This window comes from Canis lupus, chromosome 9 (assembly GCF_003254725.2).
Source record: "Canis lupus dingo isolate Sandy chromosome 9, ASM325472v2, whole genome shotgun sequence".
Lineage (NCBI taxonomy): Eukaryota > Metazoa > Chordata > Mammalia > Carnivora > Canidae > Canis > Canis lupus.
This window is the reverse complement of record NC_064251.1, coordinates 13,968,241-13,992,379: the sequence shown is the minus strand read 5'-3', so window position 1 is coordinate 13,992,379 and position 24,139 is coordinate 13,968,241. Positions and strand designations below refer to the sequence as shown.

Here is a 24,139-nt window from a genome sequence, read left to right as displayed (position 1 = left end):
ACGATCAATTGATGCAACAGGATTAGCACCCCTGAAGAGTCTTCTCTGATGTGATGACAGTGGGCTGGGAATTGTAAAGTGAAGGGCCCTTACTGTCCTGGAGAAACCCAGGTGAAACCCAGGTATGGTTAGATTCTTCAGCCTTTTCTTTACCTTACAGCCCTCCCCTGTCCCCTCAGAGGCTTACAGATATCATTAGCGCACATTCAAAGACACCATCTGTGGGAGAAAAATGATCTCCATTTATTTTGTTTCATATACATCCATAGTTGAATTTTAATACAAAAAGAAAAAAATTAGAATCTGACAAATGTTTACAAACAAGATACCTTCAAATAGATTTTTACTCAGTTTAGCCTGGTGCAGAGTAAATGACAAATTGTACTGTTATATTCAAGGCAACAGAGTCTGTAGTCCGGGACCACTTAGCCCAACCTTTATGCAAGCTTAATTTTTATCTACCATGAACAATAAACTCATTGTTGATTCCCAGTTGTGTGTGTGTATGTGTGTGTGTGCACATGTGTACATAGCAGCTCCTTTCATAGAAAGAAAAGACATCTAGAGGTCGTCTTGTACTTTTACCTACAGGAATCATGATAAGATACAGAATGGATTACGTGTAACCGGGGCTGGATTTTATAAGAAAAAATAATTAGCTGACAAATGAGGGCAGCAATAAAAAAGCGTCTTTTTTGCAACAATAAATAAATACAGTCAAAAGTTTTCTGTGAGACTCTAAACCAGCTTCTTCACTGAAGAGCAGACGTGGCATTTCCATGGAGTTACACTTGACCCCATATTATCTTTTTTTCTTGCTTTCTTTTTTCTTTTTTTTTTCAATAAACAAAGTTTTCCCGCTTCTGCCACAATAGTAAAACCATTTGATCTTGACAAGATAATGGTGTCGTTGACTTTGCTTTTCCCTTGTCCGTTGGACAAAATTGGCCAAGAATATAATTGGACTGTTATGACCAATAAAAACGAAGTTTAGGTCAAGTCTTGTCAGGATAACCTGACTAAAAACATCTGGCTCCTTAATTTAAAATAGTTCAGACAACCAGATTCTTGCCGTGTTTTATGTTAGGTTAACACGCTGAACTTTAAGAAGCTGTAGACTGCAGTTTGTTGTTATGAGACCTACAGAATACAGAAAAAAGGGAACAATTAAGCACCCTTCATTTTTGAAAACAATGATGCTTTATGCGGATGCCAAGGTCGGTCTGTCTGGGGGAAGCAGCCATGTTCTTTCATTCACCCTTGGCAAGCAAATATATGAGAGCAAGTAAGAAAATTTTAAACTAAAATAGAAATTTTCACTGTACACTGAAACATGATAGTTCACTGGAAAAGGCCATTATTAAAATATATATATATATATATTTTTTTTTCATCTAATAAAGATTACACACTTTTAGCCAGAGGGACAGATAGAAACATTTACAGAAGCATTACCATTGTGGTAAAGGTGTGTGCGCACGCGTGTGTGTGTATGTGTGTGTGCATGCTTACATTGATTTGGGGAATATGAAGAAAAAATTATATTAAAAAAAGAAATAGCAGTATTAAAATCACATTTTTCTATTAAAGTCCAGAAAGTCTCCTTTCTAGTTTCACAGTTTTATTCACAACTTTCGTTAGTAAAACCAAATTACTGTACAGTTACCAGAACTATGTCAAAGTATGGTCTATTGCAATAGTGTATATAAATACAGTATTCCAAGAGTTTACAATTCTTAAATACATTGTTCAACATGGCTGCTAGAATAAACGGTTTACTACTATACATATATTTTCAACATTAAAAAAATTATATTACTACTATGAACTTTTGGGGGGCAATTTTGAATTAGGTAATCACGTGGTGCAATAAAAGAAAGAGTGACCCCAACATCCAGTTCTGATTCCAGTTAAAAATTCAGACTAAAGATATCAGAATCTGTAAGAAAAGAAAGAACATGGATGGTATAAATGATGAATTATAACAAAGTACAGTAATGAAAATAATGTGTAAACAATGCTGGAGACCATAAATTAAAAATGGGGAAAATATGGCAATGGAAATATTGGAAACCCATAAATCAATCAAATTTCAATGAATGGCTGCTTAAGGTTTCATCCTGCCTTAAACCTGGAAATCAACAAAACTTCCCTAAAATCTCCTCACATTTTATTTCATATCATAGAATTGAGCAAACTTTTCAATTTGCTCACATGTTTCTTAATGAAAATTATGTAAATTAAAAAAAAAATAAAAAACTACAAAAACTAACTAGGTGACAGGCTCTCCTCAGCGGCCCCTGTACTGTGCAGACCCTGCCCCTGGGCCTCCTCTCCTCTCCTTGGGCAGCTGCTCTCATCCCCACTGTGGGTTCTGCCTGCAAGCCTGGTAGCAGGGTGGGATTCAAGCCCCCCCGCCTTCCACCAAAGACTAAAGCCTTTCCAATTTAAAAAACCCATTTCAGAAATTTAATTGGAGGAAGAATTGCCTGAGGTATAAACAGAAAACAGGGAGAGATTTAAAGTAAGTTGTGGTCCTCTGTCTGAAAACTTTACTAACCTGAAGTCCAGGCTCCCTAGGATCAATTACTTTGAACTTCAGTTCTTGGGTAGGTAGATTTCTTATACTATTTCTTGTTTTATCAACTTTATATTGCTTAAATCTTGTTACGGCAAATGAGAACAAAGCTCACATAACCATTTTCCTGCTTCTCTTCTTGAATCTAAGTTTTACTTCTAATTTTAAATTAAATCTTTTTGTGCTTTGTCTATAGGTTGATTCTAAAAGTTGAAAATCAATGTATTGTTTACATTATGAGGACTGTGTAAATATCTTTTCCCCTTGTGGCACCTGCTCCTTTGCTGAGAGGGCATTCTTAGCATTCCTATACAATTTTATGTTTTTGATGGAATCTTGAATTGCCTTTCATTTTTTCCTCACTAACATCCTTTTTTATTTTTATTTTTATTTTTTTCTAACATTCTTAAGCTAATTATCTAATGTAAGAATCATTTCTCCCCTCAGACACCTTCCTACTGGGAGTGTTCCATTCTCCTGCTCCTGTTTGGACTGCTTGCTGCACTGGCCTGCTTTGCAATTGTCATCCTGGGTCACAGTAATTCATACTGTTTTCTTGAACCTCTTGTTTCTTGGACCCAAGATCTTTTGTTTTCTTATTTGCTTCTTTATTTTGCTAGTGCACATCTTAAAATAACTTGCTATGAAAGGCTGCATGGGAAGGAGCCCCTTTATGAGTCCTTCCATGACTGAAGATGTATTTTTCTACTCCTGCATTTGATTGTTTGGTTGGACACAGAATTTTAGGCTGAAATTCTTGCCTCAAACTTTTATTTAAAGATTTTGGGATCCCTGGGTGGCGCAGCGGTTTGGCGCCTGCCTTTGGCCCGGGGCGCGATCCTGGAGACCCGGGATCGAATCCCATATCAGGCTCCTGGTGCATGGAGCCTGCTTCTCCCTCTGCCTGTGTCTCTGCCTCTCTCTCTCTGTGACTATCATAAGTAAATAAATAAAAATTAAAAAAAAAAAGATTTTATTGATTTATTCATGAGAGACACAGAGAGGCAGAGACACAGGCAGAGGGAGAAGCAGGCTCCATGTAGGGAGCCCGATGCAGGACTTGATCCTGGGACTACAGGATCATGCCCTGGACTGAAGGCAGACACTTAACCGCTGAGCCACCCAAGGATCCCACCTCAACCTTTTAGATTCATTCTTCCAAAGCCCTTCAGCATTCCATATTGTTAGAGAAAAGTCTGATACCAGTCTAATTCTTGTTACTTTAAAAGTTGTTGCACATTTCTTTAGAAATTCTGAGAAGAACTTCTTTTATCCTTGGCATCTGGGGTTTTTACAGTGATGTATATGCAGAATGGACTTTTTTTTTCCATTTGTCCAGCTGACTTATTATGTTTATAAACTGTCCTCATCATTTCATACCCCACTCCATCTCCTTATTCCATAAGAATGTAAGCTCCACAAGGATTCAATATATAAGACATACAGCAGGGTCTCAATTTGCTGAATGAATGAATTTGTTTTCCCTGGATTTCAAGTCTTCTGCCTCTCACCAGCTCAGGGAGATTTTCTCACATTAGTCTTTTGATAATTTCCTCTCCTCAGTTTTCTCTATTCTTCCTTTCTGGAATTTCCATTAAGTGAATACTGGATATGCTGTAGTACATTTTTTCCTCTCATATTTTTTTATCTACTTGTCTTCTTGTCCTTTACACTGAGAAAGTCCTCGATTTTAACTTTCACTGCTTATAGTAAGTTTAGATTTTTTTTTCTAGCCACTCTTCCTGGTTTTGTTGTTGTTGTTGAAAGATTTTATTTACTTAGGAGAGAGTGAGCACAAGTGGGCAGACGGGGAAAGGAGAAACAGACTCTCTGCTCAGCAGGGAGCCTGATGTGGGGCTTGTGAGCTAAAAGCAGACGCTTAACCACCTGAGTGAGCCACCCAGGCGCCCCTTCCTGATCATGATCATTCTTTTCCAGTTCACCATTTTGTAGATTCAAGATTTTTTTTAAGTAAACTCTACCCTCAATGTGGGCCTCAACCCCAAGACCAAGAATTGCACGCTCTACCAATGGAGCCAGCCAGGCACCCCTAGATTCAATTATCTTCTAAAATTTCTCTTGAGACATGATTTAGATGCAGTTTTTTGGAAAACCTTTTTTTCCCTTCTTGCCCTGGGGTCTCAGCAGCATGGGAGGCATACAGGCCCTTTATGGGGAAAAAAAATAACCCCCATCAACTTGGCACAAGCAGGGCCCTAAAGAGAGAGATGGCCAGGAGAGGGAGCCCTGTGGCCTCTGGTAGGATGCCACCCACATCCGAGGCTTGCTTTGCTTTTTTTCAAGTTCTCTTTTGTTTTCTCTGGAATTTATTCTTCTGCTATACCTTGACTTTTCTCTTTTACACTGCAAGCTTTTCTTTTCTTTTTTTTTTTTTTTTAAAGATTTTATTTATTTATTCATAGAGACACAGAGAGAGAGGCAGAGACACAGGCAGAGGGAGAAGCAGGCTCCATGCAGAGAGCCTGATGTGGGACTCGATCCAGGGTCTCCAGGATCACGCCCTGGGCTGCAGGTGGCGCTAAACCGCTGCGCCACTGGGGCTGCCCACACTGCAAGCTTTTCTTACACATCTGGCTATCCCTGGTTGTCTGTTCAAACTTAAGAAGAGTTAAGTTAAAGGACTTGACAGGTGCCCCGCAGAGACCAATGTATGTGTGTAGGGCTGACTGGCCAGTGTTGCCTTAGATCAGGGTTCCTCAATCTCAATACTATTGACATTTTGGGGCCGGATAATTCTTTGTTGATGGGGGGGGGGGGGGGCGCGGAGGCTGTCTTGTGCATTGAGGATGTTTAGCAGCATCTCTGACTCTAACTCTTAGATGCCAGCACTACTTGCTACACCTCTTAAAGTATGACAGCCAAGTGTCTCCAGGCATTGCTAAATAGCCCGTGGCAGGGTGTATGTGCAAATTATCCCCATGGAGAGCCACAACTTAAAGGTGACAGGGCTGTGGATGCAACCAACTCTTAGAAACCAGGGGTCTTTATTCTGGGTCCAATTCTCTTTTGTCTACTCTAGTTCTCTATAGACAGTTTATTCCATTTCTTAAGGGAAGAACCTCCTAGACCAGACCTCTCAGTTCTATGGGCTTTCGCACAGGTCTGTACTCGGGTTAGGAAGGGTTACTAGCCCATATACAGATCTTCAGTTAACTCCTCTCTCGCCTTCTATTATATGTTGGAGGCTCTCAGTGGTTCTACTGCTCAGCAACCTGTTACCTCTTCTAAAGGGCACTGTAGGAGGTGTCTGGGCAGTGGTGTCCCTGCTCTGTCAGCCAATCTTCTTTTATCTGAATTCTATATTCTAGAATCTATAAAATTTCATCAGCTAACTTTCACCGTATTCTTTTCATATTCTGAGTTTATTTCTTTTTATCCCTTTATTATTATTTTACTAAGAACTTCATCATACTGAGTAAATCTTTTTTCATTTTAGGTTTTACAGCTAATGGGTTAACAGAAAGGAGATGATACAAATGGGACAGTTTCAGAGATTCTGTAAACTCTCTCATTCTTGGTCTAGAGCTTGCCTACCCACCTGGTTTCCTTTCTTCCTTGCCTATACTTTTTGATTCCTGGGCTTGACCCTCACCATTAGTTTATGTAAAGTGATTCTAAAACGTAGTTCTTGATCTACCTTGTTGCAGGACAAGGAGAGAGACAACACCCCATGGACTGTCCTCAGAGGAAAATAAACAGAGCACTGATTCTTACGTTTTAATAAGCAGAGTTCACTAGATAATAGAGGTGCCCAGATCCTGAACCAGCCAAGACCAACCCAATCTGAATATCTAGAGAGGATCAAGCATGCAAGTTGGTGAATGGGGGGGATGGTGAGTAGTGAATCTCAGAGGTACAAAGTGGTGGCAGTTGGAAAGGAGAACAGGCTTCTGTTGGAAGGAAGAAAGTCATGGGCTTGAGAAGTGGGGACTGAAGTACAGACACAAAGGCAGAAGGTGCTACATCGGAATATCATGGCAAGTTGCTCAATGCTTCTATGTTACTGGAGGTTCAACAGAAAGGTCTGTGGATTTAAAGCCTAGTTCTGCCCACAGGAAAAATATGCAGAAAAATAAAACATTTTATGATTTCAAAGATATAGCAAACAAATTAAGGAAAGGTACTTAAATCTCTCCTCCTGGTCTTCCTCTAACTCTACCCTATCAAACAGTCATTTTTTTTCTTGCTTTTGTAAACTCAACAGGCAAGAGTTCGGTCTTACTACTACTTTTGTATGTGTCCCATGGCACATACATTTAAAAAATATATATATATATATTTTATATACATATATACATATTTCATATTACTTATATATACATTTTAAAGAAAAAAATATGTATATATAATAATATATATTTATAAAATAAAAAATATAAATAATATAAAAATATGTATTTATGTATTATATATGTGTGTGTGTGTGTGTATATATATATATATATATATATATATTTTTTTTTTTTTTTTTTTTTTTAAGATTAAGTAAACTCTATTCCCAACGTGGGGCTGAAACTCATGACCCTGAGATCAAGAGTCGACTGAGCCAGCCAGGCACCCTGGCCATGGCATTTAAGATAGCATCTTACCTTCTGTAAGCATCTGGTAAGTGCTTTCTTATTTTAAAAAATAACTTTAATTTTAAGCAGACCACAAACTCAATTTTTCATTACTGAGTCTGTCTTCTTGCCCTTGGTGGAATATCATAATGCTAGAGTCTTGATTTTTTTTTTTTAAAGATTCTTGATTCCAAGGATCAAACTGGCCATAAACAGCACTGGTTGATTCCCTAGACAAAACAGTATAAAGAGTTTGAGGAGCTAGATTAATTTAGAACACTGAACACATTTTTGCTCACCTGCTAGCCTTGAATCCTTTCAATTTCTGTACAAAGAAGGACTCAAGAACTTCTGCACACTGGTAAAAAGGCGAGTCACTCGGATTGTAGTAACGACAGTTATCAAAAATTTTGGTCATATCTGCCACAAATTCCGTCAGCTTTTCATAATATCGTCTTTGTACTCTTTCTTCCATGGTGGCAAGGTCTTAAAAACACAAAATGTAAAACATTTTCAAAGTTTTAAGGCAGCTCCAATGTGAATATTGATCACAGTCCTGATTAACAAGAAAATATATTTCCTGCTCAAACAGTCCTTAAACCAAGCTGATTGACCACTGGAAACTATTTATAAAGCAATTCATGAAGAAAATGGGAGCACTTCTCCAATTCTGGTTTTGATTGGAGGAGTCTAAAATATAAATCTTGGCTAGTGTTATGAAGGCACTTTTATTTTCAGTTAACTACAGAGAATAGCTCTTTATTCAGCTGGGTTGAAATAAAAGAAGCTACATCAACACCATCAATATACATCTAAGTACAATACATTTTTACATGCAAACAATTATGGATTTATATTACATGTACAAAGAAGAAGAGAGAATCCAAAATTATGAACAAAAAAATCTTTGCGGTTTTGTGATACCTGTATTAGACTTTAATAACATCATTTTGTTTCCTTTATTAATTTTTATTGTTACCTTATATTGGACACAAGTAATACTGACTTAAAACTTATGGTGGCAAGGACATAAAGTGTCTACTTAAAGGGACAATATTGGCTGATACGAATAAAAATATTGGTATGTTAATAGTACAGGCAGTATGCAGAAATGACCAATAATTCAGGTGGTAAATAGGTAAGTGCTTTGGAATACACTGAGCTAAATCGACCTGAAATAACAGTAAGTCCTCGGAGTAAGCTGCGTTTAAAGGAAAATTCATATACAATTTCACATAAAAACCTGGGAGAGTAAAAAGCTGGTGATGTAGGATTGACAGACTGATAGCACAATTCCAAACAAAATCTCAATGGTTATTTTAGAATTTGAGAAAATTATTTTTTAAAAAGATTTATTTACTTATTTTAGAGAGAGAGAGAGAGAGAGTATTCAAGTGGGGGGAGAGGCAGAAGGAGAGAGAATCCTCAAGCAGACGCCCCACTGAGAGTGGAGCTCGACACAGGGCTTGATCCCAGGACCTTGATATCATGACCTGAGCCGAATCAAGAGTTGGCCACTTTAACTGACTGAGCCACCCAGGCACCCTGAGAAAATAACTTTCAAGTCCAAGAATATCTTAAGCAGCATTTATATTTTTTTCCTTATTTTATCTATTTATTTGGTAGAAAGAGAGCTCAAGTAGGGGGAGCAGGAGGCAGAGGAAGAGGGAGAAGCAGGAAGAGCAACGTGGGGCTTGATCCCAGGACCCTGGGATCATGACCTGAGCCAAAGGCAGATGCTTCACCAACTGAGCCACCCAGGGGCCCCTCTAAGAAACAATTAAAAATAGAAATAATAGGAGAGAGTTTAATCTATCAGACATTAAATATTATAAAGCTGTGATAATGGAAAAGTATGGCACTGTGCAGGATGACACAAACCGTAACAGAACTATACTCAAAATAGGAACAGACTTAACTGTGTTCAGTATAAGAATTTTATATAAGTTGAAGATGTCTTTTCTAATAAGCAGAAGAAAAAGTTCATTAATAAATTGGGTTGAAGCAATTGCCCACATATCTGAAGAAAAAAATTCTACCTCACACTAATGCCAAACAAATTCTGGGTAAATTAAAACTTAAGGACAGCAATGAAAACCATAAAAAGTACTAAAAGATATAACATTGTGAGTGTAATTAAACACTGAATCATGGATATTAAATAATATATATATATATTTATATTAAAGATTTACTTATTTATTTGAGAGAAGGAAAAAAGAGTGAGAGAGTGCCAGCAGGGGGAGGAGCAAGAAGCAGGAGGAATAAGCAGAGAAATGCTGAGCATGGAGCCTGACATGGGGCTCCATCTTACAACTCTGAGATCATGACCTGAGCTGAAATCAAGAATCAGATGATAAACCAACTGAGCCACCCAGGCACCCATGTTATATATATCTTGACACAAGTACACATGCATTTTTGATGGTTCCAGTTTATGTAAATAACGGGAAAAACTTTAGCCAACATGCTTGATGAAACTTCAAGCAAGACTTGGGCACATCTGCTGTGTGTAGTAGGTCCAGTGAGCTATACAGGAAAGAGTAAACACTTAACACAGCACATCGTTTTTGCACTTAAGTTCTGGGTACTTACTGCCTAGATAATTTTAATAATGTACACGAACATTTTGTGATTCCTTTTTTTTTTTTTTTTAAAGATTTTATTTACTCATGAGAGGCACAGTGAGAGAGAGAGAGAGAGAGAGAGAGAGAGAGAGAGGCAGAGACGCAGGCAGAGGGAGAAGCAAGCTCCACGCAGGGAGCCTGACGTGGGACTCGGTCCCGGGACTCCAGGATCACGCCCTGGGCAGCGGGTAGGCACTAAACCGCTGAGCTACCCAGGGATCCCATATTTTGTGATTCCAACTTAATTAGATATCCCTTAGAAAGAAAGTACTAGGGAGGCACCTGAATGGCACAGTTGTGATCTCAGGATTGCAGGGCAGAGCCCCACATCAGGCTCAGCACTCAGGGTGGAGTCTGCTTGAGATGCCCTCTCCCTCTCCCTGTATCTCCTGCTTGTGTACTTGTTCTCTTTCTTTTTCAAATAAACAATTTTCTTTAAACCCCTAGGAGAACGTATAAGTGAATATTTATAAATCTGGGGAAGGACAAAGGACTGAAATATGATTCCACAAGCAGAATTCATAATGATGAACAGATTTAAATCCAAAAACATTTAAAAAGATCTTATGCCAGGGAGCCTGGATGGTTCAGTAGGTTGTGTCTGACTCTCGATTTCAGCTCAGGTCATGATTTCAGGGTTGTGGAATTGAACCCTGCATTAGGCTCTGCACTCAGCAGAGTCTGCTTGTCCCCTTCCCTCTGCTCATCCCCCTGCTTGCACACTCTTTCTCCCTCTCTAAAATTAAAAACAAAAAATCATATGCCCCCCCCCCCCCCAAATCAGTATAAAACTTTGTTTTATTTTTAAGTAGGCTCCATGCCCAGTGTGGAGCCCAATTCAAGGCCTAAATTTATGACCCTGAGATTAAGACCTGAGCTGAAATAGAGTCAGATGTCCAACCCACTGAGTCACCCAGGTACTTGGTATATAAAGAGACCTTAAGGAACACTGACAACAATATGAATATCACAAGAGAAAAATGGGTAAAATACATAAATAGGAAACTCACATAAAATTCAAACAATAAGCATATATCACTAGTTACTGAAGTCATGCAAAGCCAAAGAACCACTTTCTTCATACAAATTAGCAAAAATTAAAAATAACACATCAGCCTATTTTCAGTGATTACCTCTAAGACAGAGTATGAGTGGTAGTACATTTTATACTCACACTCTACACCTCTGTAAAATCTGTACACCATAATATTTTGAAATAAAAAGTATGATAACAGTGTTTTCAAGAGTAGAGAGGGAAGGATACATATATATACACTATTATTGGAAACTGGTTCAATGTGCAGAAGTGCAATTTGGAAATATTTATCAAAAGGCTAAAAAGAAAAAAAAAAACCCAAAAGGCTAAAAAGTATATATCCTTTGACCCAGAAATTTTTTTTTTTTAAAGATTTTATTTATTTATTTATGAAAAAGAGAGAGAGAGAGAGAGACAGGCAGAGGGAGAAGCAGGCTCCATGCAGGGAGCCCGACATGGGACTCGATCCTGGGTCTCCAGGATCATGCCCTGGGCCAAAGGCAGGTGCTAAACCGCTGAGCCATCCAAGGATCCCTGACCCAGAAATTCTAATTCTAGGAATTTCTCCTCAGAAAACAAACAAGTGCAGGCAGATTCATAAACAAAGATGTTCACAGAAGTGTTGCTTATAGCAGCAAAAACTCCACAGTGAAAAACCCATTAATTGGGGTGATTATCTTAATGGCATATGCTTACAATGATGTAGCTCTATACCATGTATTTTCACATGGTATGAAAAAGGTACTGACAGGTTTATAAAGTATACTATAAAACATGGTTTATTCATAACCCCATTTCTGCTTAAGAAAATTTATAAAGCTGCTCATCTTGTTGGCTCCTTCATTCCCTGAAGAGAAACTACTATTTTCAATTTAGTCTGTATCTTTGTAGAACTCTTTTATGCATTTCTAAATATATTTATGTTCCCTTAGAAAATACAGAACTGTGTGCTTGCTTCAGCAGTACATATACTAAGAAAATACAGAACTGTTTGCTGTTTGAAACCTAGGTATTTTTCTGTAACTTTGATTCTTCTTTCAACAGTATGTCTTGGAAATCTGTATTATCTTCCTGTACATACCGACTACATAAGAGGATGTTTACCTTGGTGGTATAAAAAAAAGAAGAAAAGAAAAAGACCAGAAAGAATTTCGGTTAAATAAGTAAGGTATATTCAATTCACAGACTATAAAAAGCCCTTAAAGTCATGTTATTGAAGGTTAATGACACAGGAACATGTTTGTCAAACAGATGATTATATAAAAATATTTTTAAATTTACTTATTTTGGTAGTTTCTATACCCAACATGGGGCTTGAACTCCCAACCCCAAGATCAAGAGTCACATGCTCCCCTGACTGACCCAGCCAGGCACCCCTCAAACAGATTATCATATGATCTCAATTTTAACACAGACAGACAGACACACACACACACACATACACACTGCACACCAAAATGGGATTTCTTTTATTTCCTAGATTTTCTACAATTCCATTATGTTTAGAAGTAGAATTATCTATTTAAATAAATATCCCCACATAGTGTCTCAAAATAATTATACCAATCTAAAATATGTAGGAGGATTAGCTTCTACTTTCAACATCAGAACAGAGGTAATGGCTACTTGGTTATTTTTCAGATAGCTTTAAGTAGCCCTCACTTATCTCCCCTTCATGTTTTTCCCCCCTCTTTGAAGTTGCCATCAAACAAACCATTCTCATTTTTAAAAACTGAGATATTGGGGATCCCTGGGTGGCTCAGTGGTTTCGTGCCTGCCTTTGGCCCAGGGTGCGATCCTGGAGTCCCGGGATAGAGTCCCGCGTCCGGCTCCTGGCATGGAGCCTGCTTCTCCCCTCTGCCTGTGTCTCTGCCTCTCTCTCTATGTCTATCATAAATAAATAAAAAGAAATCTTAAAAAAAAAAACACTGAGATATAACTGACATACAACATTGTATCAGTTTTAGGTGTACCACATAATTATTTGACATTCATATATACTGCAAAGTGATTACCCAACAAGTTTAATTAACATCTATCACCAACCATATATAGTAAAAAAATTTTTTCCTTGTGATGAGAATTTTTCAGGTAGCTCTCTTAGCAACTTCTAAATACACTGTAAAATCCTCTTCATTTAGGAGCACCTGGGTGGCTCAGTGGTTGAGCATCTGCCTTTGGCTCAGGTTGTGATTTTGGGGTCCTGGGATCGAATCCTACACCGGGCTCCCCACAGGGAGCCTGCTTCTCCCTCTACCTATGTCTCTGCCTCTCTGTGTGTGTCTCCCATGAATAAACAAATAAAAATCTTAAAAAAAAATCTTTCTCATTTAAAAAATGCTTAGCTTTTGAAATACTTTTTTTTTTTTTTTTAAGATTTTTATTTATTTGAGAGAGAGGGAGAACACAGAGTGAGAGGAAGAAGCAGACTCCCTGCTGAGCAGAGAACCTGACACAGGACTTGATCCCAGTGCACCAAGGGAATGCAGAGTTAAATGTTAATACACACTCTCAATTTATCCTACAAGTTACCACACTAATTTATTCTTCCACCAGCCTCGCTCAACACATCCTTACAACAGATCAGTCTCATGGATGGCAAATATCTGTTGAGATCTAAAGATACTCCATACTCAACTCAAGTACCTACCCATAGGTTCCTTAATAACACCGTAATAATCTGGTGCATCATTAGGATCCACTGGTTCAAGGAAAGGCCAGGCCATCTTATGGGCCTATAATGGGGGCAGAAAACAACATTATTGTCAGGTAGAAATACAAATTTCATTTATGTTTCCCAACTGAGTTATTGTATCAATCAACCCTTAACTCCAGAAGTCAGTTTTAAACCTGAGAGATGAAATTATTTTATACTTAGAGGAGTTTTGCTCTAGACATAAATCATCTTAGGTGAGCATACTTTGCATTAATGATTCTCAAAGAGTGGTCTGAGGACCTCCGCTGGGGCAGTGAAGCATTACTTAGAAGTCCGAAATCTGTATTCTTATCCCTAACATGACAACCTGCTACCTATAAAAGTGGAGTGGAATAAGTTCAAAGTGTGGAATGGTTACCACTACTGACTAATGATAATGAGGTGGCAGAGACATGCAATTAAGTAACTTGACCCACATATGGAGACCGCTGTTCAAAAAAAATTTTTTTTTTCTCTTCAAGATTTTATTTTTAAGTAATCTCTATACCCAATGCAGGTTCGGACTCAATTCCAAGATCAGGAGTTGCCTGCTCTTCTTACTGAGCCAGCTGGGCTTCCCCTCACTAAAGTTTAATCAAACTGTTCAATTTATAGTGGTGAGGTAAACTTTTCTTTAAAAATTAAATCTAGGTTTAAAAAGTGAGTAATTTTAAATACAAGTGTTAGCTTAGGAACAAGTGAGCTCCTGTGTGAATACGGTTAACCTCATAATATTGTCATGTGAAGGACAAGAGTCTCGAGACTTCACTAGCCTCGTCGGGAGTCAGGAAATAATCACAGACTCTGAGACTGGAAGGTTCAAACCCTAGAAATGAATCCAAAGTCACGCTGCTTGACTTCCTCTTCAAACACGACACACAGAGAGTTTTCTCACCTGTAAAGAACGAAGCACCCTTTTTAAACCCTCATAGTCTTTCTCCGTTAGCGGTGTGAGCACTGTCATGGCATCCTCTGTTGACTGGCACTGTGGACAGACATACTCGTCAATGAGCTCTGCCTCACTTTGCAAGATGCCAACGCAGCGCCCATGGTACCAATTCTGACACCGATCACAGCCAATATAAAATCTGCAAGATCCGAAATGGAAATGTGAGTTCAAAACAGATGGGATCACATTGCTTATAATTTACTTTAAAAAGTGATAAAACATGCACCTGAAAAGATTCTAACTCTGGGTATAAAATAGTTTAGTATTACAATCGTTTTAATACTTTTGCAGATTGACATTCAAATGTGTTAATTTAGTGTTTCTGATGTTAAGAACAAGCATTAAAAGTTTATTAAGAACACTGTGGAATATTGGAGAACTAATCTGAAGAAAAATGCAAAATATTTAATTGTCTTTAGAGCTCAAAACGAAATAAAGCCAAAAATCTTTCAACTAGTACTGTATCAAATGGGAAGCTCGTATTGGCCACCCAACCAGGTGTTCAAAATCCTACAAGCTAATAACAGAGTCTCAGAACTTATACTGAATTAGTGATTTTTTCCCCTAACCTACAATAAAGCACCATTTCAAACACTGATAAAGTCCAAACAAGTCAGGCTATTTTAATCTCATTAATTTCTATGTTACATATTGAAGAATCAAGTCTACCATTAAACCATATTTTTTTTCCCAATGCATCTCAAACATTCACTATGAAGCAACATAAATTTTGAAGGGGAGGTAAAGAGGGAAAAAAGAGAAAAAAAATTGGAAAGGAATTTGGAATGTAAGTGTATAATATATGCAGAAAAATATCTTGCTTTTTATTTTAAAATAAATAACCAGTCAGAGCAATTTGGCTTCCTAAATTATTAAATATGATGCTCTTATCAGAACTCACTGTGACTCATCATAAGGTGTTCTGCAGATACAGTACAATTCCTCACTGCTGCCCTCTTGTGCCCGTTTACAATCATTACAGATGTACACATCCATTTTCTTAGCCTCCTTTTCTGTGATGCCAACACATTCTCCATGATACCAGTTAGTACAAAGATCACAGCCAATATAGAACCTAAAAGTATTCACAATGAAAATGACAATGTAATTGTCATTTTGAGCTGCATGATACTTAAATCTGTCTTCCCTGTCCTGATTCGCTTTCTTACAGGATAACTTTCTGCAACGAGTCAGCTAAACATCCTGCATCCAACCTTTCTATCCTTGGCAAACTACAGCATCTGACACTGTATCAAGTGTGGAAACATAAAATCACTCACATCAATTTCAACAAATACACTGTTTAGTGAAATATGGATCTTTAAAAACATACTGAAATTTGAAAAAATAAACAACACACTGATGGTAATGTCTCCCTCTTAATGAATGTGTGTAAAACTGGAACAGGCACAAAAACCAAAGCCAAAGAATCAAAGACTTACATCTGTCAAACCTATGCCACAGAAGCCATTTCAAATTCAGGGCTATTTCTTAGATAGGTTTGAAAATGTATCTCACAGTTTAAATTGAAAACAAAGCAAAGCGCAAACACCAAGTAAAAGTTACACTACAAGGAACATGCAGGTCAGCCAGATGTAGAAGATAAATGGTCAAAATATGATATGAAGAAGAAATCTAAGAAAGGCAGATGTAGTAATTCAATTTCTAAGTTTTCTAAATTAACATGGGAATTTAATTTAATTTTAACAGATTATGACATGGGCCAGTTTTTCAATGTAATGTATGTGACAATGTGGAGCGTGACCAGATTAATGAATTGGTAAGGAACTGCTTCAATTCAAAATGGGGGATACACAGCGTGGAGTGTGATATAAGAATTGGTAGCAAAAACAGCAAGACATTCCACTGTAATTGGCGAGGTAGGGCTGTACAAGTGCAGTAATTACTGAGGGTAATCACATCTAGTTAACACTCATGGCTTTTGTAATATAAGATCCCAAATGACAGAACAGATGAAAGATGTCTCTATGACAAACAGAGTGTATATAAAAGTGCTGACAGGAGCTATGTAGGAATGTCATGTAAAAATCATAGCAAGAATTAGTGTGAATCACAAAGGATCAGACTGGCCTTCCTGACACGGTTCTATCAAAGTGTTTCTTGGTAGATTGACCTAGAGAAATGGAAGTAGTCCTCAAACTAACCTGTCATATGAATGTAGGAAATAATATATGATTGTATACTTCATCCTATTCCCATTAATTTTTTTCTTTTGAATTTGGATTCCTGCATGTTTTTCACTGCCACAGGTGGGGTTGGGCCCTCAAGGTGTTTCCGTATGTTGCCTTCAACAGATGGCGGGCTATGTGTTCTGGACATAAGCTCAGGGCTCGAATTTCAAGTTGTAGTCATTCTCACTAGATTCCCAAACCAGCCTAGTTTGGTACAAGAGATCACAAAATACTCCTAAAATACACTAATTCATCCTAACTAGACAGGGAGTGAATGAACCTGGTATACTGAAATTTCAGTAACAACATGAAAAATATGAAATACCCACAGGAAAATGAGGCAGTTGCAGTAAAATGCAGTAAAAGTTGCAACATATGTTCACGTGTACCTCATTTTATGCGGCTTTAAGTATGACAAAAATATTGTGTGTGAAATAAATTTCTGTGATCTGAATATTTTAAATAAGCCAAAGAAGTCTAAGTCTAAGTTTTTAAAGTCCATAAACAGATATTTTTGTAAAGCAAGTAAATCACATTCTGTTCTGTTCTGTAAATTAAATATTCTTTTGCTTAAAGGGAGGCATGTGTATTAGACTAAGGGGAAAATCATTTAGCAGGGCCCCACTCTGCACATTATCTATCATTTCCAATAAAGACAACGAAAAGGGAAGATGCTAAAACTGAAGTGTTTAATTCAACACACAGCTAAATCTAGCAACAAAGAATGTTGATCGAGCACCTGGTTATAATTTTAAATAACACTGCCAAAGCAGCTTCAATGTTGCAACTTAAAATGTCATTGAAGAGATCACAATTTTATTTTATAAACTTTTTAGGCATCCAGTGAAGGCAGATATTAAGCATGGCTAACTCTAATCATCCGTGTTTAGCACAATCAAACTTTTTGGTACTGCAAAAAACACTGTAGCGAACCTTGGCTTTAAAAAGCTGGCCTACGGGATCCCTGGGTGGCGCAGCGGTTTGGCGCCTGCCTTTGGCCCGGGGCGCGATCCGGGAGACCCTGGATCGAATCCCACGTCGGGCTCCCGGTGCATGGAGCCTGTTTCTCCCTCTGCCTGTGTCTCTGCCTCTCTCTCTCTCTCTGTGTGTGACTATCATAAATAAATAAAAAAAAAAAAAAAAAAAAAAAAAAAAAAAAGCTGGCCTACATTTAAATGCTCAAAATGAAAGCTTAATACTTTGTTGAATGATAATGATAAAAAAATGAAACTGCATTAATGGATTAGTGTTTCTCAAATCTTGTATATATCACCAAATACAAGTCACAACAGTCAAAAACAGCCTCCAGCTGCCATGCTTTATTATCACACATTTCAGTGCCATTCTTGAAGACTGAGTGAAAAGAGCACTCTGGCTTTTGTCCCCAAAAAGAAAGTGGGAACTCTGACAAAAATAGTATTAAATTTCAGTATCCCAATACAAAAAACACAGAACTGCTTAAAATTAAACAATAAAAAACAAAACCACTCAAATTTGAAACCTTGTGCACCATTCATAGTCAGACAGTCTCTAAGTTTTGATGTAATCATAAGGTTGTGAACAGATTCCAGAAAAGATGCTTTCAACTTTGGGCAGCAATAATATACCTCCTTCTCTAGACAGGATTACGGATTGATTTGGAATTAATCCAGAGAGAAGAGGAAAAAGCAAAAGAGCAACAGAAAGCTTGTTTTTGACAGAAAAGAATATGATGAACAAACATGAATCATGAACACATAAAATACAAAATTTTGACTTCTCTAGGGTCGAGTTTAAGAACATCAGATACAAGACCACAAAGGAACATCATTACCCTTACTTTCAACTACTTTCATTGACATTGCTACCAATACACTCATTTTCTTCACAACTGGAAATTTAACAGCTAAACATTTAAGAAAATAAACTAGAGCCCAAAAAGATCTACTCACTTAGATTCATCGTAAGGCGTTTTACAGATACAGTAAAGCTTTGTGTCCTTCTTAGTTTCCTTTGAGGTAGTAGAGATCATTTTCTTCTTCTTGGACTTGGAGCTTGAGTCTCTTTCTTCTTCTCGCTTCCTCTTCTGGGAAGCCACAGGCAGTGTGGCCGTGGCTGTGGCTGTGGCCGTGGACAGGGGACCTGTGTGCTGCGGGGGAGGCGGAGGCGGGGGTGAAGGCGGAGGGGCTGGAGGCGCAGGTGGTGCTGCAGGCGATGTAGCCGCTACTGCTGTGGCCTGCACCATGTCTTTTTCTTTCTTAATTTTCAAGTCTCTCTTGAGCTCTTCCTGTTGTCAATTAAAGACAAGACAAGACTGTCATTCAACTTCTGTAAATGCATGACTTGGCCAAAGGACTTTACATGACCTTCCTTCTGACCTTACCACCCTTGTCTGAGCAGCTGCACAGTCCAGCCTAGTGTGAGGGAGGTTAGTAATCGTAGCATCCTAACTATACTTTAAACCCAATCAAAACAACTAGGAATATAAGGTGAAGATTATATAATAAATAAAAGCCACTAGCTATCTTCAAAGAAGATCTGACAGAAAGATGACCAAGTTTCAGAAAACAGTGCCCTCACTTGGCTTGCCCATGCTGTGTCCTGGTTATTTCAGTTGTTGCTCAGAATGGGGTTTCAAGTGTCCTCACCCACTGGCTGCTTTCTTTTGGCTGCTCTCTGTCTGTGTCCTTAGAGTGAGACCCAACATGAACTGAACATGATACTCAAGATGTGTTCTGATCAGCCAAAAGCTCAATGAGGGCAGTCTGGGTAGCTCAGCGGTTTAGCGCCGCCTTCAGCCCAGGGCATGACCCTGGTGACCCAGGATCGAGTCCCACGTTGGGCACCCTGCATGGAGCATGCTTCTCCCTCTGGCTGTGTATCTGCCTCTCTTTCTCTCTCTCTCTCTGGGTCTCTCATGAATAAATAAAATCTTAAAAAAAAAAAAAAAGCTGAATGAGAGACAGTTATGTCTAGAATTTAGAATGCAGGAAAAGCTATTTTATCAATATACATTTTGACATAAATTAAAATCCTTACATCTCTTCATGTGAAATACTTTATAGACACACCTTTGTTATCTAGTGCCACAACTTATTCTTTGAAATGATGATTATTTCCCTAGAGGAAATAAAGCCATTGTCATTGGCATCCATGTCCAAACTTGGTATAAATAAATCACTGAGCTTTTTTTTTTTAATTCTTTTTTTAAATTTATTTATTTATGATAGACAGAGAGAGAGAGAGAGAGAGGCAGAGACACAGGAGGAGGGAAAAGCAGGCTCCATGCCGGGAACCTGACGTGGAACTCGATCCCGGGACTCCAGGATCGCGCCCTGGGCCAAAGGCAGGCACTAAACCGCTGAGCCACCCAGGCATCCCCAATCACTGAGCTTTTAAAATTACACACCAAAAAAATTTTTAAGCAATCTCTATGTCCAACGTGGGGCTCGAACTTGACCCCGAGATCGAGTCGCATACTCTAACTGAGCCAGTCAGGAATCCTGTCAACATCACAAAAATTCTAATAAACCTGAATGGTCTAGCGGTTTAACGAGTCTACCATCTACCATCTAGATAGTCTTGTAAGTGAGAAAGTAAGCTGTACAACTATTCAGCAACCCTTCTCTAAAAAGAAAGTCTAAACTTCTTCTGAGGGAAGAAAGTAAACCTTGGGTGTCATTTTCCTAGTTAATATGATGTGTTTATAACATAATGAAACAGATTTTAGAAAAATCAAGATGATATAGTAGGGTGGGGGTTCTGGCTGGCTCAGTTGGTAGAGCATGCAGCTCTCGATCTCAGGGTTATGAGTTTGACACACTAATTCAAGATGGTAACAGAGGAGACTGGGGTGTTGGGATGGGGGAGAGGAACAGTATACAAGAACTCTTCCTGCATAATTTTTCTGTAAATGTAAAACTGCTCTAAAAAATAACCCATTTAACCAAGAAGAGAGATAAGTAGAAATCATACAAGAACATAAAGGATCAATCACATATCTTAAAAAGAAAATTATAATTAAAAATTATTTTATTTTTAAAGATTTTATTTATTTATTCATGAGAGACACAGAGAGAGAAGCAGAGACACAGGCAGAGGGAGAATCAGGCTCCTTGAGGGGAGCCTGATGTGGGACTCAATCCCAGATCCTGGGATCACGCTGTGAGCCAAAGGCAGACAGCTCAACCACTGAGCCACCCAGGCATCCCAAAAATTATTTTAAAAATATGCTAGTACACAAAGATTTGAATATTGCTCTTCAAAGCAAAGTATTTTAGCCATAAATTCTACTAGTTAAAATAGTGCTGGACATCATCTTTCTTACAAAGTATAAATACATTTTCTTTCTTATTAGATTATATAATATACTATCAAGAAGACCACCTGTAAGATGTTTACAGCAGAAATATTTTTAGGGGCACCTGGGTGGCTCAGTCAGGTAAGCCTCTGCTTTTGGCTTGGGCCATAATTCCAGGGTCCTGGGATACAGCCCTGCATCGGGATCCCTGCTCAGAGGAGAGTCTGTTTTTCCTTCTCCTTCGGCTTGACAGCTCCCTGTGCCTATGCCCTTTCCCTCTCACTCTCTCAAATAAATAATAAAATGAAATCTTAAATTTTTTTAAATGACTGCATAGAATGCAGAAAAACGTTCAGTATATGTTGTCTCTCCAGTGTGATTTCACTTCTGTATAAATTATGTTTATACAGATGAATACATATATTAAAATAATATATATAAGATATATTCTAAAATTATTTTAAAATGGTAATCTTTGGGAGTCACATTGACTTACATATTATATTTATTTGTTGGCCAAGGTAATTACTTGGAAAGACAACTGAATGCATATGTCCAAATTATTTATATGTTCAGAATATAGACTATTAAATTTCTTCCACTGTGTGCAGAATATGGAGTGAGAATAGCATATGACACATGCTGGATATTAAATAAATACCTGGTGAGTGAACTGAATGGATAAGTCACATTATATATACTGTTCTGCAACATGAATTTTTCATGCAAGCATTTATCATTGAGAATTTCTCCGAAGAGGTAAAAACAAAAAGGACCAATCCTACACACATGATTTTGTTAAAATGGCAGTCCATTGTGTGGACATGCCCAAATGTATTTAATCCAGTGATTCCAGCGGAGGGTGGTGCTAATACCCTGAGTATTTGAGAACATAGGTGGAGAGGACTAAGTCATTTTTTGGGTTGAAAGTAATGATACTAGCATTTAGTACCCAATGCTATACTTCCTACAGTGTGTAAATACCTGGCCTGTTTAAAGGGCCCAAAGTGCTTCTGTTGAGAGACACTGATTACCAATCTCTGCAGATGTCAGGCGGGTTCCAAATTTTTGTTATTATAAACATTCATTATGTCCTTGCTCATATATCCTGTTTCTTACATGAGTTTCTAGAAGTGAAATTATGGATCAGAATGTCCACATTTTAGAGTCTTCTGATAGACACTGATACAATGTTCTCTAGAAATATAGGATATTTTATCTAGAAAAAAACAGTATTTTCATTTCACTCCTTAGTATTTAGGTTGACTATCTTTTTATGTTTATGGGCGTTTGGCATTTTTAAACTTGAAAACTGCTTGTTTGTATGTCTTACACATTCTTGTACTAGTTTTTTTTTTTTTAAATTTCATCATAACTGAGGGATCACTGACAAAACTGCAAGGTATTTAAAGTATACATTGTAGAGACTTGATATATGTATATATTGTGATAGGATTTCCATTATCTAATTAACTATTTATTCTTTTTCTTATTTTAATGTTCACCTTTTCCTTACTGACTTAAGAGCTCTTTAAATTTTACGATTACTAATTCTGTCATTAATGTCAGAACATTTTTTCCTGTTTGATACCGGTTTTTCAATATTTTTTTATTTAATTAATTAATTAATTATTTTTTATGATAGTCACACAGTGAGAGAGAGAGAGGCAGAGACACAGGCAGAGGGAGAAGCAGGCTCCATGCACTGGGAGCCCGATGTGGGATTCCATCCTGGGTCTCCAGGATCGCGCCCTGGGCCAAAGGCAGGCGCCAAACCGCTGCACCACCCAGGGATCCCCGGGTTTTTCAATATTGCTTATGGTATTTTCTTTCTTCCTAGATACATTTTCTTCTCATAAAATCTCTTTCCTTCTTGACATTTGAAATTTGTAATGTGCAGGAGTGGTTTTCCCCACTCTAAGATTACAAAAATGACCATCTTGTTTTCTTCTATATTTTTGTGGTTTCCTTTTTCACATTATAATTTTTTATATTGGGCAGCCTGGGTGCTCAGTGGTTTAGCGCCGCCTTCAGCCCAGGGCGTGATCCTGGAGACCTGGGATCGAGTCCGAAGTCGGGCTCCCTGCATGGAGCCTGCTTCTCCCTCTGCCTGTGTCTACCTCTCTCTCTCTCTGTGTCTCCCATGAATAAATTAAAAAATCTTACAAAAAAAGAATTTTTTTATCTGAAGTGGATCTTAAGGTGAGAGGGAATATTTGCTACTGTGAATTGACTCTTTGTTTATAACACTTTCACAATGCTTATAATAAGTCTCAACATGTATCTAGTGTGTGACCACCTCCCTGAAATTTCTCATAAATAAAATTTTTCTTTTTGGGTTTTGACATAATAATATCATACAATAAGAATTTTATCCTTTTTTAAAAGAATTTTATTTATTTGAGAGAGAGCAAGAATGAGAGAGATCACAGAGGGAGAGGGAGAAGCGGGCTCCTCACGAGCAGAGAGCTGACACAGGGCTCAATCCCAGGACCCCAGGATCATGACCTGAGCCCAAGTCAGACACTTAACCGAATGAGCCACCCAGGCACTCCAGAATTTTATCTTATTTAAGACAGTAGCTAGAAATTTTCAGAAGTGATAAATAATTTTCAGAGTTTTTGGCATTGTCATCTAGTTTCTGACTTTAGTGAGAAGATCCCTCATGTTTCAGAGTTGTATAATGTCAGTTGTTGGGCTGATCAATTTTTAAAATTCTCATCTTAAAATATACAAAGTACTTCCAGGAATGATTCAGATAACCTACTTTTCTCTTAAGAAGCTGTTCAAATATGTGTGAATAGATGTCCTCTTTCATTTTTCAATGAACTCCCCAAGCAAGCGAAGAATTAGCAATGCCTATAGGATAGTTACAACTCAAGGAGTGAAAAAAAAAAAAAAAAAAAAAACTCAAGGAGGAATGTGTCTTATTTAATGGGTAACTCTTTATTTCCTATCCTTCGACACTGTTTTGCAGCTCGTGGTCTACCTTTGTCATGAAACTTAGCAAGACTATGTAATAGACGATAAAAACTATTCCCGAGAGGGTTCTCAAAATGTTTTTATTTAAATCAATAGACTGATCTCTTAGTGTGGCTATGTTAGAGATTACAATATACTTCCAGATATAAAGCCTCTGTCCTATTTCAAAAGACATGTGTCCCACTGTTCTTAGTCTATGTACAAAAATAAGTTCTAAAAAA

The 24,139-nt window shown here is 37.9% G+C and overlaps 1 protein-coding gene across 16 annotated transcripts in view; it reads right to left on the bottom strand.

The window, feature by feature from the left end:
- Positions 1–220: 220 nt before the first annotated feature.
- Positions 221–24,139, bottom strand: part of BPTF (bromodomain PHD finger transcription factor) — a 153,344-nt gene continuing 129,425 nt past the window's right edge. For 9 of the 16 annotated variants that reach the window (XM_035720655.2, XM_035720662.2, XM_035720661.2 and 6 more), the window contains 6 exons: positions 18,589–18,923; positions 15,367–15,540; positions 14,412–14,604; positions 13,472–13,556; positions 7,458–7,644; positions 221–1,140 (listed from right to left, as the gene is read on the bottom strand). In XM_035720655.2, coding sequence (XP_035576548.1) covers positions 1,104–1,140; positions 7,458–7,644; positions 13,472–13,556; positions 14,412–14,604; positions 15,367–15,540; positions 18,589–18,923 — 1,011 coding nt within the window. In that variant the 3' untranslated portion in view covers positions 221–1,103. Of the gene's footprint in view, positions 1,940–7,457; positions 7,645–13,471; positions 13,557–14,411; positions 14,605–15,366; positions 15,541–18,588; positions 18,924–24,139 lie in introns of all 16 variants that reach the window. The other 7 variants (XM_035720660.2, XM_049114588.1, XM_025436708.3 and 4 more) reach the window with 3 other exon arrangements.